The sequence below is a fragment of the Rhinolophus ferrumequinum genome, chromosome 15, assembly GCF_004115265.2.
Source record: "Rhinolophus ferrumequinum isolate MPI-CBG mRhiFer1 chromosome 15, mRhiFer1_v1.p, whole genome shotgun sequence".
NCBI lineage: Eukaryota > Metazoa > Chordata > Mammalia > Chiroptera > Rhinolophidae > Rhinolophus > Rhinolophus ferrumequinum.
In genome coordinates, this window is record NC_046298.1 from 48,730,124 (window position 1) to 48,745,419 (window position 15,296).

At 59.2% G+C, this 15,296-nt stretch overlaps 1 protein-coding gene across 4 annotated transcripts; it reads left to right on the forward strand.

Moving 5' to 3' along the window:
• The first annotated feature begins 268 nt into the window (after positions 1 to 268).
• Positions 269 to 15,296, forward strand: EPN1 (epsin 1). Of its 4 annotated transcripts, none has more exons than XM_033127950.1 (11): positions 269 to 512; positions 3,350 to 3,676; positions 6,943 to 7,192; positions 9,280 to 9,404; positions 9,808 to 9,882; positions 10,380 to 10,463; positions 11,270 to 11,576; positions 12,035 to 12,145; positions 12,266 to 12,352; positions 13,405 to 13,662; positions 13,765 to 15,296. In XM_033127950.1, the coding sequence occupies exons 2-11, from the start codon at positions 3,449 to 3,451 to the stop codon at positions 13,971 to 13,973; spliced, it is 1,734 nt and encodes a 577-aa protein (XP_032983841.1). In that variant the 5' UTR covers positions 269 to 512; positions 3,350 to 3,448; the 3' UTR covers positions 13,974 to 15,296. The 4 variants fall into 4 exon arrangements, with proteins under 4 accessions (XP_032983841.1, XP_032983844.1, XP_032983843.1 ...); XM_033127951.1 differs by lacking the exon at positions 269 to 512 and adding an exon at positions 526 to 773; XM_033127953.1 differs by lacking the exon at positions 12,035 to 12,145.

Here is a 15,296-nt window from a genome sequence, read left to right on the forward strand (position 1 = left end):
GGGAAGAGGATGCGACTTTCTGGCCCCTACGTGGGTTCTCGCGCCTGCACTGGGGTCGGGGAAGGCTGGCCTCGGGACCGGGGCTGGCGCGGCGGCGGTGACGAGTGGGCTGGGGGACACCTCGGTGCGCGTTCCCGGGGCCTTGCGGCGGCGGGCGGAAGTGAGGCAAACGGCGACGGGCTCGCGCCGGAAGTGACGCCGCGAAGGTGGGCGGGGCTGCGGGAGCGGCGGCTGCTCAGGCAAGCTTCAGGCGGGGCGCACGGCCGCTTCCGCTTCCGGTCCGTCGCCTCTTTCGGTTGCTTCCCGTCCGCTCGGCGGCTCCCCTCCCCCGCCCGGCTCTCTGCGCCCGTCCCGGGCGCCGGGGCGGCGGGGCCGTCGTAGTGCGGCCCTCCGTGCGTCCGCCCGAGCGCGCCACCGTGTCCGGCTCGGCGCGCGCCCCGCGACACCGAGGCCGAGCGGGGGCAGGGGGCTGCCCGCCATGACCCCCCGGAGCCCGGCGTGAGGGGGCCGAGGTGAGCGCGGGCCGGGGCGCTCGGGCGTCTGCCGGCCCCCGGTCGTCTCCGCGGCCTTCGTGTCTCTGCGCCCGGTGGGCCTGGACCGCCCGCGTTTTTCCGTCTCCAGTGTCTGCCTCAGCGCCTCCGTCTCCCGCGGGTCCGCCTGGGCCTCGGCCTTGCTCGTGTCCCTGCCTTGCTGTTTTTACAAAGTCCTGTCCCCGTGTGTCTGCCCCGGGTCTCGTTCTGCCTCTGCCTCTCTGTCACGTCTCGTGTCTGATGGTAAGGATTAACGTTCGTGTCTCTTTTTCTGGGCTTGCATGTCTTCAGTCCCCTGGTGTCTCCTGCCTGCCTCTGGTGCATCTCTCTCCTGCTGTCCTACCGTCTCATTTTTGCCCTGTCCCCTCTTTTCCCACGCCGAGGGCCCCTCCGGGGGTCTGTGGCGTGGTCTAGGATCTGCCCCTCCCCCAGGCTCCTGAGTCTGGTGATGAAGAGTATGGCTCTGCAGTCAGGCCCACCGCTTGCTAGCCTGTGATATGCCAGCTAGACTGAGATATCTCCACATCTCAGTGTCCTAGTCTTTAAAATTGGAGTGTTCATAGTTCCTACTCACAGGGTCGCTGTGTGTTTTGATGGAGGTGGTGCGTGTAAAGCGCCCCATGTTGTCTGGCAGGAGAAAGTGTGTGATTAATGACTGGGAGCCCTGGTTCCCACTATTACAGATTTTCTTTTGCACAAATGTTTGATAATGGTCATTGGATCCCTTGGAGAATTTTGCCATATCCATTTGTTCTCTATTTAATCTAATAATTCTTTTGAATCAAGTTGTTTGAAAAGCTTAGTCTCATTCTAAGCAGCATCTGTGAAATCTCAGCGTTCAGGAGCTCGTTGTGTGTTTTTTCTAACACACTTTAACATAAATGCATCCTTTCATGCCACTCTGTGGGAGATGTGGTCTTTCTCTGATAATGATAGCAGCCAATGTATTGAGCGCCTACTGTGTGTGTGGCACAGCACCAAGCACTTCATGTGCTCATCTTATTTCATCTACAGGCTGCCGGGTAGGGGGTCTTCCCTTCATTGCCGAGTGGAGGTTGATCTGCTGTGAGCTGATGTCAGGACTTGGTGTTCTGTTATAGCCCAGTTCTGTGATATTTCTCAGTCCCAGGTTACTGCCTCTTTTTGTTTTAGGGCCTTTTCTCCTTGTCCTGCCTGGCTGTCTCCACGTGTCTGTTTCTGGTTGGTGTCTGTCCGTTTCTGGTTGTGCCTATGTCTGTTTCACCACTTCTCTGGGTGGCTCCTCTGCCTGGCTTTCTTTGTGCTCTTTCTCTCCTTGTTTTCCTTATTCCCTTGCCTCTCATTCTCCTTCTCTGTATTTGTCACATCATCTCTTCTTCTTAGTGTGTCTGGCTGGGCCTGTCTTGGCGCCTTGGCTCTCTCTTTTCAGCTATTCATATCTGTCTCCTAGTGCCTGGCCCTTTGGCCTGAGTTCAGGGCAGGGGCCAGCTGCTGGTCCCAGGACTCGGGTGGTGGGAGGTCTCAGGAGATCTCTGTCCGGGGCTTTTGGAGAGGCCGTAGGCTGTGGTGGTCAGAGCCTGCTTTGTCCCGGGGCAAACATGTCCACCTCCCCGTGCCTCAGTTTCCTCCCTGGTGAGATGGCTGTGAATCATGGACTTGTGAGGATTAACTGATTCCTCTGTACCTGGTCCAGGGTCAGGGCTGTGTGAGTGCTGGGATTGTTATAATCTGCCTGATTCCCGCCCGTCTGTGCCTTTCCCATCACCTTCATCTTGGCAACGTTTAATTGAAAAGTATACGTTTTGTAATCCAGGTGGGCCTGGGGTTCTGTCTGTGCTACCAGGCTTAGTGGTGACCTGCGCTGAATTATTTAATCTCCATGGGCCTGTCTGTGAGAACACTGCCCCCTGTGTTAAATGAGATAATGCTCAGTGAGCGCCTGGCACACAGCTGGGACACAGCCTATGGCTGTGTTATTCCTTATCTTGCCTGCCCTGAGCCTTGCCCCAGCAGTCCCTCCCCCCGCCCCCCCCCGTCCCGCCGCATCTCTTTACTCCCTTCATTGGCCTCCTTTCTGTGTGTCCTTGTTTCTGCCGTGGATTCTGGCCCCCTCCACCCCTGTTCCAGAAGTCTTTCCTGCTCTCCCTCCTTCCCTTCTGGTTTATTGAATGGCTCTTCCGGGCCAGCTCCTCTGATGGGAAAAGCCATATCCAGACAAATGCGGTTTCTGCCCCCATGGGGCTCGTGGTGTGTCTGCCTTGGCCGCAAAATCAGACAAATGAGTGTAAGATCACCAGGCTGATAGTTTACCCACAGGTCCCCTGGGAATGGAGATTTTGGAGTTCAGGTGTTTTAAGATTTGGGAAGCTTAAGTGGTGCCCTCGGGGCAAGTGGGAGTCACTTGGTGAGGGAGAGCTAAGTCAGGCCGAGCCACTCACAGGGTGACACCGTCCACATGGGCAGTGGACTCCCCAGCTCTCAGCTCCCCTGGTTACTGAATGGAGCCCCATTTTACAGAGGAGAAAACAGAGGTGCAGGAGTTCTCAGCCTACCCAGGTGGCTGGGCCAGGAAGTGTCGAGCTGGGGTGTGCCTCTGGGGCCTGTGATCTGTCACTGCATGCTCTGCTTCGCTGAGCAGGGACCCAGAGCAGGAAGAAGCCGGGCACATTTGAGGAACCGAAATGGACGGGGTGACTAAGATGGAGGGTGTCAAGGGCCTTCGAGGGGCCCTAGAACTGTGTTCTCGACCTGGGGAGCACTAGGGGCCCCACAAGGGCGGGTATTCGGCCTGGGTGGCCCCAGGTGCCCCTTGTGTTTTCAAAGTCCTCTCGTCTCCTCAGATGCGGTGATCCGCCAGCCCTTGCCGCGGCTTCCCTCCTCCAGTCACCTCTTCTGTCCACATCCCTGCGGGCCTACTGCCCGCATCCCCGCCGGCCACCATGTCGACCTCGTCACTGCGGCGCCAGATGAAGAACATCGTCCACAACTACTCAGAGGCTGAGATCAAGGTCCGCGAGGCCACGAGCAACGACCCCTGGGGCCCGTCCAGCTCGCTCATGTCTGAGATCGCTGACCTCACCTACAACGTCGTCGCCTTCTCGGAGATCATGAGCATGATCTGGAAGCGGCTGAACGACCACGGCAAGAACTGGCGGCACGTGTACAAGGTCAGAGGGCATGAGCGGGGCACGCTGGCGGGCTGCGCTTCTGCGTCTCCGCAAAATCTCTCCAGAGATGTAACGTTTCTCGAGTTTTGAACCTGACGATTTAAACTTCTTTTAGAAGAAGTGCCCTGTTCACAGGACGTACCCACCTGGACGGTCTAAGCAGGTGCCCAGTTCGCTCCCTCAGGGCAGCCGTGTCCCCAGCCTGTCTTCATGCAGGGCCACCTGTGTGTGCACATTCGAGCAAATGGGCAGCCCCTGGGAAGTTTTGGGGCCACCATCCTTCATTGCAGGGTGGTCCCTTGGCCGTATGCAGTTGTCAGAACTCAGAACTGTACATTAAAAAGAGTGAATTTGTACATGAATTGCACCCGACTTTTAAGTAGAAAAACTAGACTAAGTCCTAGAGATCATTCCCCATCAGTATATAAGAGGCTTGTCACTTCTTTTTATAAGGGCATAACAGTCCCCTTTATGGGTTGATCATAATTGATGTGACCAGTTACCTGGTGATGGATTTTTAAGTGGTTTGCAATATTTTGCTTTTATAGACATGACTGCCTTGATTGTCATCGTATGTTTGTCATTTTCTAGAACTGGAATTTCTGGTTTGAAGGACACATGCATGTGTCGTTTTGATAAATGTGGCCAAAGTACCCTCCACAGAGGTGGCCTTTTACTCACCCTCAGCGATCTGTGCACATACACTGATCCAGTGGCCAGACAGACCAACCACAGGCCTTGGGCATAGGGGATGAGTCTGCAGGCAGCACTCAGTGGCTGTGTTCCTGTTTGATTGCTGCTCTGGGGGCCTGGCATCCCCCATTCAGGTCAAGAAGTGTCCAAAGGCACAGGCTGGGGCAGGTGCCCAGGCCCCACTGCTGGCAATGTGGCCTCAGGCCAGTCCCTGGACCTCCCTCCCTGTGAGGGTCTGAGCCTGGTGTCAGGGCCGGCAAGTCCGGCTCAGGAGGGTTAGTGGGGCCTCTTGTTGCTGACTCTCGTATAAAAGTCAGCTGAGGGCCTGCTCTGGCCGGGCTCTCTGACCTGTGGAGCCTTTGGTGCTTTTCTCATTTCTGAGATTGGGAGACTGGGCCTGGAGAGGTGGCCCCACTCAGAGCAGGGATCCAAGGCCGGTTTCCTCTGGCTTGGCTCCCTGCCCACCCTGACACACCAAGGTGGTGTTGGGTCAGCTATTCGATTGACTCATGGTTTCCAGGTGAGCCTTTGTGTGGAAGTGACTGGGAGGGACAGGGCCTGCGGGCCTGAAACCGGGAGAGCAGCTTGGGGGGCTGGATGGCAGGTTCTTCCTGGCCAGCGGCTGGGGAAACGCCGCTGTGGGCAGAGAACAGTGGAGGTACATTTCCTCCTACCTCTGTTTTCCAGGTGAGGAAACTGAGCCACAAAGAGGCTTGGGGCACCCAGGATGCGGTGGGGCTGGGAGGGGAGCCCCAGGACCCCTCTTGCCTTTGGTGTGTCACCTGCCTTGACCGAGGAATGCAGGGTCTGGTCAGCAGACGCCGGCTCAGGCTGAATCTGGCCCGCGTCCTGCTTTGGTAAACAGAGCTTTAGCACAGCTGGGCCCCAGAGCTGCGTGGGGGCCGGGACCACGGTCCTGAGCCTCGGGAATGTGTGCCGAGCCCGGTCTGAAACTGACACTCCTCCTGCTGTCCACAGCATCCTGGAGCAAGCTGTTGGGAGAATTAATAGGGACTCTTGGGCTACCGTGTTTCCCCGAAAATGAGACCTAGCCGGACAGTCAGTTCTAATGCATCTTTTGGAGCAAAAATTAATGTAAGATATAGTCTTATGTTTATTATACGTATCATATTGTATTTATTATATTATATAAGACCCAGTCTTATAGTAAAATAAGACCGGGTTTTTTATTAATTTTTGTTCCAAAAGACGCATTAGAGCTGACTGTCCGGCTAGGTCTTTTTTTCGGGGACACGGTATCTAGTTGTCCACTTTCAGAAAACGTCCATTTCCCATTGAGGTATACATCATGTCTATAATAACCCACTCGCTCTTCTCTGCATCTGTGAGGCCACCACCCCGAGGGAAGCAGAGGATGCTTCCTACCCCTCCAGGTCCCGGGCCCTGCCTTCTGCCTGCCGAGACTGTTCTAGAACTTCATTGCAGGGACTCATGATTCCTGTCCTGCTCCCTGCCGTGTCTGGGAGATGGGTGCGTGCGACGGCCATCCATACGTTCCCATCATGTGGACACGCCCCACCCTAAAGGATGTCTGGGTTCTTTCTGGGTCCATCATCTTTTTAACTGCAATGCTAAAGTCCCCAGATGTCTGAAAATGAAAGTTTTCAGAATTCACTTGGTGCAAGGCCTGACTTGGACTGAGGTGGGTGTTTGGTATTTGCTGGTCCTACGTTGGAGACCGTGGGTCTGATTTCTGCTGGGAAGTTCTGCTACATGTGGCGAGCAGCAGGCTGGCCTGGGAGTTGTGGAGCACCTTCCACGGGGTGTGGCTTGTCCTTTCCTTTTTCTCTAATGTGCAAACACCTGGAGGGCGAGTTAAATACTAACCTCCCATGACAGACATATATGCTGTGAGCACACCTGCAGGAAACCATGCCATACCCAGGTCCTAGAGATGTCGGTGACCCACAGCAGAGTCTCCGGCAGACGTCAGGTTCATAGAGCTTGCGCCAAGTGGCCGGCCCCTCCTCGTGTTATTTCCTGGGCGGGTTTCGGAGACTCACCTGTCCTTTTCCAAGGGTGGCCTTCCTTAGAGTCTGCAAGGGGCCGTCACTCCACGCCTTGCTCCCCAGACCTGCATGAAGCTGGGGCTCTGACACCACAAAGGCCTTGCGTGGTTTTTTTTCATTTAGTTTTTACTTGTTAGAGAATCTGTTGTTATGTCGTACAACACAGAAGACACCAAAAGGTTTCCCTCCTCCCTATCCTCCCAGCATGCTCCATCTCCTCCCCCGGAGAGCCCGGGCCTAGGCCTCGCTCCCGGCATGCTGATGTGAAGTTTCACGTGTGAAGTGATGACACATTTCCAAACTCACGGAACAATGGAGAGTGCAATGTGACGAGCTGTGGGCCGGTGCCCTTGTGAGCATGGTATGACAAGCGCATATTGTGGCCGTGCTCCTTTAGATTTTCATTTTACAGAACTGGGCAGGGTCTGCACCGCTCAGCGGTACCCAGACGGGCCTGTGGTGATCATAGCTTTCATGTCCCCACGCAAGTCCTTTTATGGAGATGCACGTAGATCACAGGCCATACACCTGTCCTCCCCACAGGCCATGACGCTGATGGAGTACCTCATCAAGACAGGCTCGGAGCGCGTGTCGCAGCAGTGCAAGGAGAACATGTACGCTGTGCAAACGCTAAAGGACTTCCAGTATGTGGACCGCGATGGCAAGGACCAGGGTGTGAATGTGCGCGAAAAGGCCAAGCAGCTGGTGGCCCTGCTGCGTGATGAGGACCGGCTGCGGGAGGAGCGTGCCCACGCGCTCAAGACCAAGGAGAAGCTGGCGCAGACTGCCACAGGTGAGTCCCCGGAGCCTGCCTGTCCCCTCCTCGTTGCTCCCTCCCAGCGGTGCCCTGCCCCCCTCCTGCTGGCTGAGGCCCCCCACCCCTGTCTGCTGGCCAGCAGGGCTCGAGCTCCACACCCAGACTTTCGCCTGCCTGCTCCCTTCTTGTCCGCCTGACCAGCACGAAGGTTCGCACGGGCCCTTCCCTTTGCCTCAGGCCTCCCCCGCCGCTCCTTGATGCTTCCCTCTCACAGTGGGCCCTAGAACTGACACGTGTCACCCGTTTGTCCTCAGGTGTTAGCCATTGTCTCCTGAGGGCCCACGTGTGCCCTGCACTCAGCCTGGGCCCTGGAGCTGCCCGGCCCATGTGCTGCAGTCCTTCTGAAAGGGGTCATTGCCTAAAGGAAGAGGGGGCCACCGGAGGGGCTCCCCATGCCCTGTGGTTAGGGGCAGCCCTCTCGGGAGGGCATGTGTACGCTGATATCTGAGGGGCTGTCCTATCCACCCGGAGGCAGAGCCTCCTTTTAAGTTTTAAGAAGTCGTTCATGCGAGTGAGCTCCGTTTGGCAGGTGGCGACCACCATCTGAACGCCACTTGAAACAGAAGGACTACAAGTATGAGGGCATCTGTCTCAGGACCTTTTAGTTTTACCGCCGGGGATGCAAGTCAGAGGTGCTGGGAAGGGTGTGGCAGCCTGGGTGGGTGGGCGTCACTGCTGAAACGAGTCCAGACACGAGGTGTGAGCTTAGTGGAACGGCACTAGAGGGGTTAGGCAGGTAAGGCAAACATCTGGTTAGTGCCCAGAGATTGTCCTCGGGCATGGGGCGGGGGTGGGGGTGGGGACACGTTAACAATGAAGCTTACCTGCAGGCGGGTAGCCTGGGCCCGCGGGGCAGATGAGGTGTGGCAGGAGAGCCCGTGACCCTCAGGAGCCCGGTGTGTCGGGGAAAGGTCAGACATTCTGCTTGTGCCTGTCATGTCCCATACCCACGAGGACGTCAGGGATGTGGCCAGGGCCACGGAAGATGGCGTGTCAGGCAGAGGGAGAGGGTATGCAGTGGGCATGAGGGTGCTCTCAGAGGGGCTTCGGAGCAGGGTTGCAGGCATCCCGTGTGGGGCCAGTCGTCGTGTGTGCCGCTTTACCCTTAGGTAGGGGCTGCCTCCTTCCTGGAGGAGGCTGGGCCCCTATGTGAGTGGTAGTCTCTGTGCCCCTCCAGCTTTATTCTCAAGACTCTGAAATTTGAATATGGTATAATTTTTGCGTGTCTTGAGATATTTATTCATCTTTTGATGCCTCCTTCGACCCGTAGGTGCTTAAAAATGAGAAACCCTGTTTTAGCTTGTGGGCCGAGCAGAGCAGGGCGGGGCAGGTGCGGTCACAGCCTAGTTTGCCAGTCCGTCTTGGGTCAGTATGTGTGGGGGCAGGGAGCATGTGTTCAACACTCTGTCATGGGACCGCATGGTTTCTCCATGGACTTGGCGGCACAGGACAGCAGGGCAGTGCCTGGTCGGCTCAGCTCATCCACACCTGCCTTAGCCTTGCCTGTGCCCTGTCCTCTGCCCTTCTGATGGTCAGCCCTTGCCTTCCCGGTCTCGCCATCCTTCCCTCGTTTCTGACTCCGGCTGATCACCCAGGATGGGTTGGGGCACCTGGGAAGGTGATGGCCAGGATGCAGGTGCTGTGCCTCCCCCTAACGCTGTGGTCCTGCCAGAGCTAGTGCCGACCAGCCCTCGACCCTGAGGCCCCACCTCCCCACCTGGGGTGTCCTGGGGCCTTTCCTGGCCAAGACCAGGGAGGAAGGCCCTGTGACAAGCCCTAGGCATGTAGGAGTCCCTGCCTCCACACGGTGTAGGAACCCTGGTCTCGGGCTCAGGTTCCCGAAGTCCCCTCCCTTATCCATAGGGCTGTCCTTCCCTGAGCCGTGACGCTCAGGGTTGGGCTGATAACCCCCTTCACAGTCCCTGCTCCCACCCCTCCTAGGAAACCTGGTGTCTGGGTCCCTGTGGAGGTCTTGGGGGTGGCCAGGCTGGAAGCAGCAGACCACAGCCTGGGCTGTGGGGTTCCGTCTCTCCCTCTGCATCTCACTGGCTCTTCCTCCCTAGCATCCTCTGCAGCCGTGGGCTCTGGGCCCCCGCCCGAGGCGGAGCAGGCGTGGCCACAGAGCAGCGGGGAGGAGGAGCTGCAGCTGCAGCTGGCCCTGGCCATGAGCAAGGAGGAGGCGGATCAGGTGCCAGGGCCAGACCAGGGGCCGGGGCGGGGGCTGGGGGTGCTGCTGGTTTGACTTCCGTTCTGTTCTGCCATCGCATCTCCATGCCTCACCCATAGCCTCCACCCAGCCCTTCTCTTGGGCCTGTTCCCTCTGTCTCTCTGTCTGTCTGCTGGTCCTCTGTCTTGTCCTGGGAATTACCTGCCCCCTCTTCTCCCTGGATGCTAATCCTGCCCTGGCCCTGTCCTGGCCGGCTCCCGTCCCCGCTGCCCAAGCTTGTCTCCCTGCTCTGTCTCTGCCCGCCCCTCACCAGTTTGGGGTGTCTCTGTCTCTCTGTCTCTGTCTCTCTCTGTCTCTCTGTCTGTCTCTCTCTCTCTCTGCCTGCCTCCCCCACCCCGGCCCCCTCACACTGTCTCTCCCCCAGCCCCCGTCCTGCGGCCCTGAGGATGACGTCCAGCTCCAGCTGGCCCTTAGTTTGAGCCGTGAGGAGCACGATAAGGTCAGAGCAGCCTCCCCACCCCCCAGGCCCCTCTGAGACCCTCCCCAGGCCCCCACCTCCCTGCACCTTCCTGAAGGGTCCCCACCCAATGGCCTGTCCACAGTTCCCATATATTCACACCGCAGCGTTTTTAGCTATAGGACCCTGTGTAAGGTGGATCCTGAAGACGACATCATACGTGAAGCAGGTGCCTGGTAGCTGCTCTGGGTGGAGAGGTCCTTCCCCTCCCTCCAGTACAGCCCTGGCTTCATCCCCTGCTCCGGGCAGGAAATACCTGAGTGCGGCGCTTGGCAGGAGGGCCCGTGCATCCCATCTTGTCCAAGTAGCGTCCTCGTCCCTGCCCCGACCTGCCACCCTGTGTCCCACCCCATCCCACATGTCGTCTGCATCCCATTTTAATTTTCAGTCGCCTTTGTCTGGGTGGGAGAGGGTTCTTGGGTTGTCTGGTCACTCCGATTCTGACCCTCCCCTGCTGCCTGCCTCCATGGCCCAAACAGGAGGAAAGGATCCGCCGTGGGGATGACCTGAGGCTGCAGATGGCCATAGAGGAGAGCAAGCGGGAGACGGGGGGCCAGGAGGAGGTGAGTGTGGAGGGGGCTCCTTCTGCACCCCTGCGCTGCGTGCATGTGACAGGTGTCCACGCTGGCCTTGTCCTGTGGCCTCTCCTGTAACCTCGCTAGGTCGCTGTGGGTGTCCTGAGTGTCTTCACAACACAGCCGGCCTCCCAGACAGTGGTCGCGGGTCACAAGGCTGCTCCAGATTTCCGGGGTGGGGACCAGATCCCTCCTGATAGGGGGCAGCAGATAGCTCCTGGCCGGCCTGGCCCAAGGACTTTACCAGTGCCCCACTCAGCTCAGGAGGGCCCCAGAGGGAGCCCCAGCCCCGTACTAGTCCCTTCATCCTGAGGAGGAGGTGGAAGGGTGGGGGGCATCTCCACATCCAGGGAGACTGGGCTCTGGGCAGCAGGGTCCACCCGGGAAGCAGGGAACGTGTGTGTGTGGGTGTGTCTGCTGCACTGGGAGGCCTGGAGCATGCAGTGATGTGGAATGTGCACTGGGCCCCGGGCTAGGTGTGCTGAGGAACCTGGGGTTCCCCAGCTGACTTGGGGTGCGTGATCAGCAGGGCTTCCTGGAGGCTGTAGGATGGCCTGGCATGAATGGCTTTGGCCTCTGCCCTCATTTGCTCAGGGGCCCTAGTGGGTGTGGGGTAGTGGATGGAGGGGTGAGGGCGCAGTGAGGGCCGGGCTGGGGGCTCTGGGGTACCAGGAACAGGGCATGGCTGCCGCCTCCCCATGACTCCTGCACCCACCCCCCGGCCCTTGCTCTGCACGCTCTTTCTTGGACCTCTTCTCCACCCCTCCCCCTCACACCCTTTTTCTTCTCTGCAGTCATCCCTCATGGACCTTGCTGACGTCTTCACGGCCCCAGCTCCTCCCCCAGCCTCAGACCCTTGGGGCGGCCCAGCACCCTTGGCCACCGCCATCCCCACGGCTGCCCCCACCTCGGACCCTTGGGGGGGACCCCCTGTCCCTCCAGCTGCTGATCCATGGGGTGGTCCAGCCCCTACACCGGCCTCCGGGGACCCCTGGAGGCCTGCTGCTTCTGCAGGGCCCCCAGTTGACCCTTGGGGTGGGACCCAGGCTCCCGCCGCAGCTGGTGAGGGGCCCACGCCTGATCCATGGGGGAGCTCAGACGGTGAGTGCCGGCCCCCACATCCAGGAAGCAGTCCTGGGCAAGCCTGGGGCCCTGAGGAGGAGGGGTCAATAAGATAGCCCAGAGGAGGGCAGTAAGGGGACAGTGGGAAGGGACTGGGGGAGGCCGGGAGGGTCTGGATGCCCACAGTGACTGGGGGAATGTGGGGGCCTGAGCAGGGTGGGCAGGTGAGCAGGCCTGCTGAGGACAGGTGAGTCCCCTCACCCTGGCGGGGGCTTCCTGGGGGCAGCCTAGAGCCTCAGGGCTGAGGAGGGCTTGGCCCAGAGGGGACCACGGGCAAAGACCAGGCTGTGCGAGCGCTCAGGCCTGGAATGTCGTGAGGGGAGGGGCCCTGCAGTGGGGGCTTTTGTTTGTGAACAGCCACTGATTCAGAGGAGACAAACCCCCAACCACACAGCAGGTGGTACCCCAGCCCCTCACGTGCCTCCTTCCTCACCCAGGTGGGGCCCCCGTCAGTGGACCCCCAGCCTCCGATCCCTGGGCCCCGGCCCCAGCCTTCTCAGACCCCTGGGGGGGGTCACCTGCCAAGCCCAGCACCAATGGCACTGCAGGTACTGGGCGGGTGCTGGGTGGGGGCAGTCACAAGTGATGAGTCTGGTCCCGAGTCCCAAGTGGGGAGGGGCAGAAGGCGGGCCCCCGGGGGAGCTGAGTGGACATCCTGACCCCCGCAGTGGCCGGGGGCTTTGACACGGAGCTTGATGAGTTCTCTGATTTCGAGCGACTGCGCACGGCCCTGCCAGCCTCCGGGAGCAGCACAGGTGAGTGCCTGCCATCACGCCTGTCCCGAGACCACTGCTCCACGGACGAATGCAGCCCTGGGGTGGGCCCGTCTTGTTTAAACAGCTTTATTGAGCTTTATGATCTTCAAAAGGAGCATTTTAACCTTCTTTTGAAATAATTTCAGACTTAGAGAAAAATTGCAAACATAGTACAAAGAATTCCTTTCCTTGAGCTTCCCCAAATTGCTGACCTCTGACCTCTCTGTCCCCCTGGAATGTGTCTTTGAGTGCATTGCAGGCTCCCCAGATGCTTATGCTGCGTCACCAGGGGGGTGGTGACTGCAGGGGACAGTGCTCTCTTTCCTCACGTGCCCATTGCCCGGGGTCCCATCCACAGTGGACCTTGCGTTTCAACACCGCCCTCCCTCTTCGTGGGCCAGGTTAGCACCTGTTCCTGACAGTCTGGGGATTGTCCCTCCGTTGGGGTGAGCCTCTGACCAGGAGGTGCGATGTCTGTTTCCCGTCATTGGTGATGTTCCCTTTGGTCTCTTTATTATGTATTTTTTAATCTCTTTGAGTGAAGCAGACTTTTATGTAACGAGAAATATCTGGGGACCAAGCGGGTCTTGCCCCTGCAGGGAGGATGCGTATTGCCAACACTACCCTCTCCCTCGTCCCAGGGTTTCTTTAGATTACTATTCAGTCTGCAGTTGGCATTCTTTCACACCTTTTTGGTCATACAAATTGGTGCATTTTTTTCCCAGCATTAGGTTGGATTTTTTTTTTTAAAGTCAGATCTCAAAATAACAAATATTGACTAGTCCCTCGGGATCGCCTGCAGGGTTTCCCCACCAGGCGCTTCTGTCTGGACTGTGGGGTGCGACCTCCCCCCACCTGCTGGGCGCAGTCGTGGGTGGTTTTTGCCCAGCATCCCTGCCCTGGGTCCCATCAGATAGTGTTCCTTCCACCTTTGTCCCTCGGCCTCAGGCACTCCTGCTTTTGGCTCTGGGCTCTGCCACTTGGTACCACGGGCCTCCTTTTCGAGATTCCTGCCACCCGTCTCTCTGGTGAGCCCCCTCTGCTCCTTCCAGGGGAGCTAGAGCTGCTTGCTGGAGAGGTGCCTGCCCGCAGTCCTGGGGCGTTCGACATGAGTGGAGTCGGGGGCTCTCTGGCTGAGGCTGTGGGGAGCCCTCCGCCCGCAGCTGCCCCGACCCCCACACCGCCCACGCGGAAGACGCCGGAGTCATTCCTAGGGCCCAATGCAGCCCTCGTCGACCTGGACTCGCTGGTGAGCCGGCCGGGCCCCACGCCGCCAGGAGCCAAGGCCTCCAACCCCTTTCTGCCAAGTGGTGAGTGTGGCCTCTGAAGCCGGGATGCTGGTCCCGCCGATGACCTACCCGGGCAGACCCCCTGACTCTGCTCTGTGCACCTCTGTCCTCTTCTCTCTGCAGGAGCCCCAGCTGCTGGTCCCTCCATCACCAACCCCTTCCAGCCCGCACCCCCTGCGACACTCACCCTGAACCAGCTCCGGCTCAGCCCTGGGCCCCCGGTCTCGGGGGCGCCACCGACATACATCTCTCCCTTGGGTGGGGGCCCAGGCCTGCCTCCTATGATGCCCCCGGGCCCTCCGGCCCCCAACACTAACCCCTTCCTCCTATAAGCCAGGGCGGGAGTAGGTGGGCCCAGCCCAGCTCCTGTGTCTGCTCCCTGGGAGACCAGTGTTGTGAGTGCATGTGAAGTGGGGACCCCCCCCAGCACCCTCCCCTCCTGGGGCCACTCACACTACACCTCTTCCTATGCCCCCCACCTCCCTGAGAGAAACTGGACATGGGGGATGGGGAGGATACTGGCCAGAGGAGGACCCCTTCCCGTGGCATTAGAAAGGGAGGGACAGCCGCACCCCGCCCCTCCCCCCACTCCTGGTGGCCCCTCAATCAGTGTTTGAGCCTCCTCCTCCCCTCACACCCTCGGTGATTCCTTGGTGATTATTTTGGCAACTTCGGGAATAAATGGCAATTCTCATGGGTGTGGCTCCCCGAGTTCCCATCCACAATTCATGTGGCCCTTCACCTGGGGGACCCCGGGCATGGGAGCCAGCACCTTTCTCAGAAGCCCTGGTTTCTAGACTTCTGGAGCCATGGGGGTGGCCTATGGTGGGGTGCAGGGGCCCCCAAGTCCTGGCGGAGTGGCAGCTGTGCAGGCCCAGGTGTGGCCCCTTGTGAGGGTTGGGCCAGGCACCCCAAGTCAGCCAGCGGTCGTCCTTTCTGAGGAGGTGCTCTCTCTGGGCATGGGGTGAGGTGACAGGCAGGTGCAGGACACTGAGTCCTGCCAGAGGGGGCAGCTAAGCTGACCCAGGATGCCTGTGCAATCCCTACCCCCATGGTGACCAGGGCTGACTGCGTCTCCCAGGCCAGGCGGCTGACGTGAAAGGGTGGCATGTGAGCCTCAGAAACAGCTGTGGGGACAGCATCCCCCAGACGGATGGCAGCGAGAGTGAGCATGCGTCGGTGAAGGCGGCAGTCAGACTTCCTGTTACGCAGTGGATGGTCCAGTGGGCTCCCTCCTGCAGACCGAACTGATCGGAAGGTGGCTCGGGTCAGACGGATGCAGGGGCCACCAGGAGGATGGGACCAGGGACGCCCAGAGCACGTCGGGCCAGTTGGTTCAGGACTTGAGGTGCCTGGCACCCCATGCACTGTGGGAGTGAGATGGTCGGGGAGCAGGGGGCTGTTACCCGGATCGGGGGTGCTGTCCCAGGCCAGGGCCGAGGCAGCATGTCCCGCTGCTGGGGCCCAGCTGTGGTGTCCATCGAGACTGAGAGCCTCATTACTTTATGCCTCCGAAGCAGCACACAGCAGGAAAAGAACATTTTGTTTGGTTTACTCTGGTGGACAGTTTAAAGGTCAGAGACTTCCTTCAATTTCCTCATGTGTCACAATGGAGAAGACAATAATAGCAAAACAATAAAACCCCAGTGACAGCA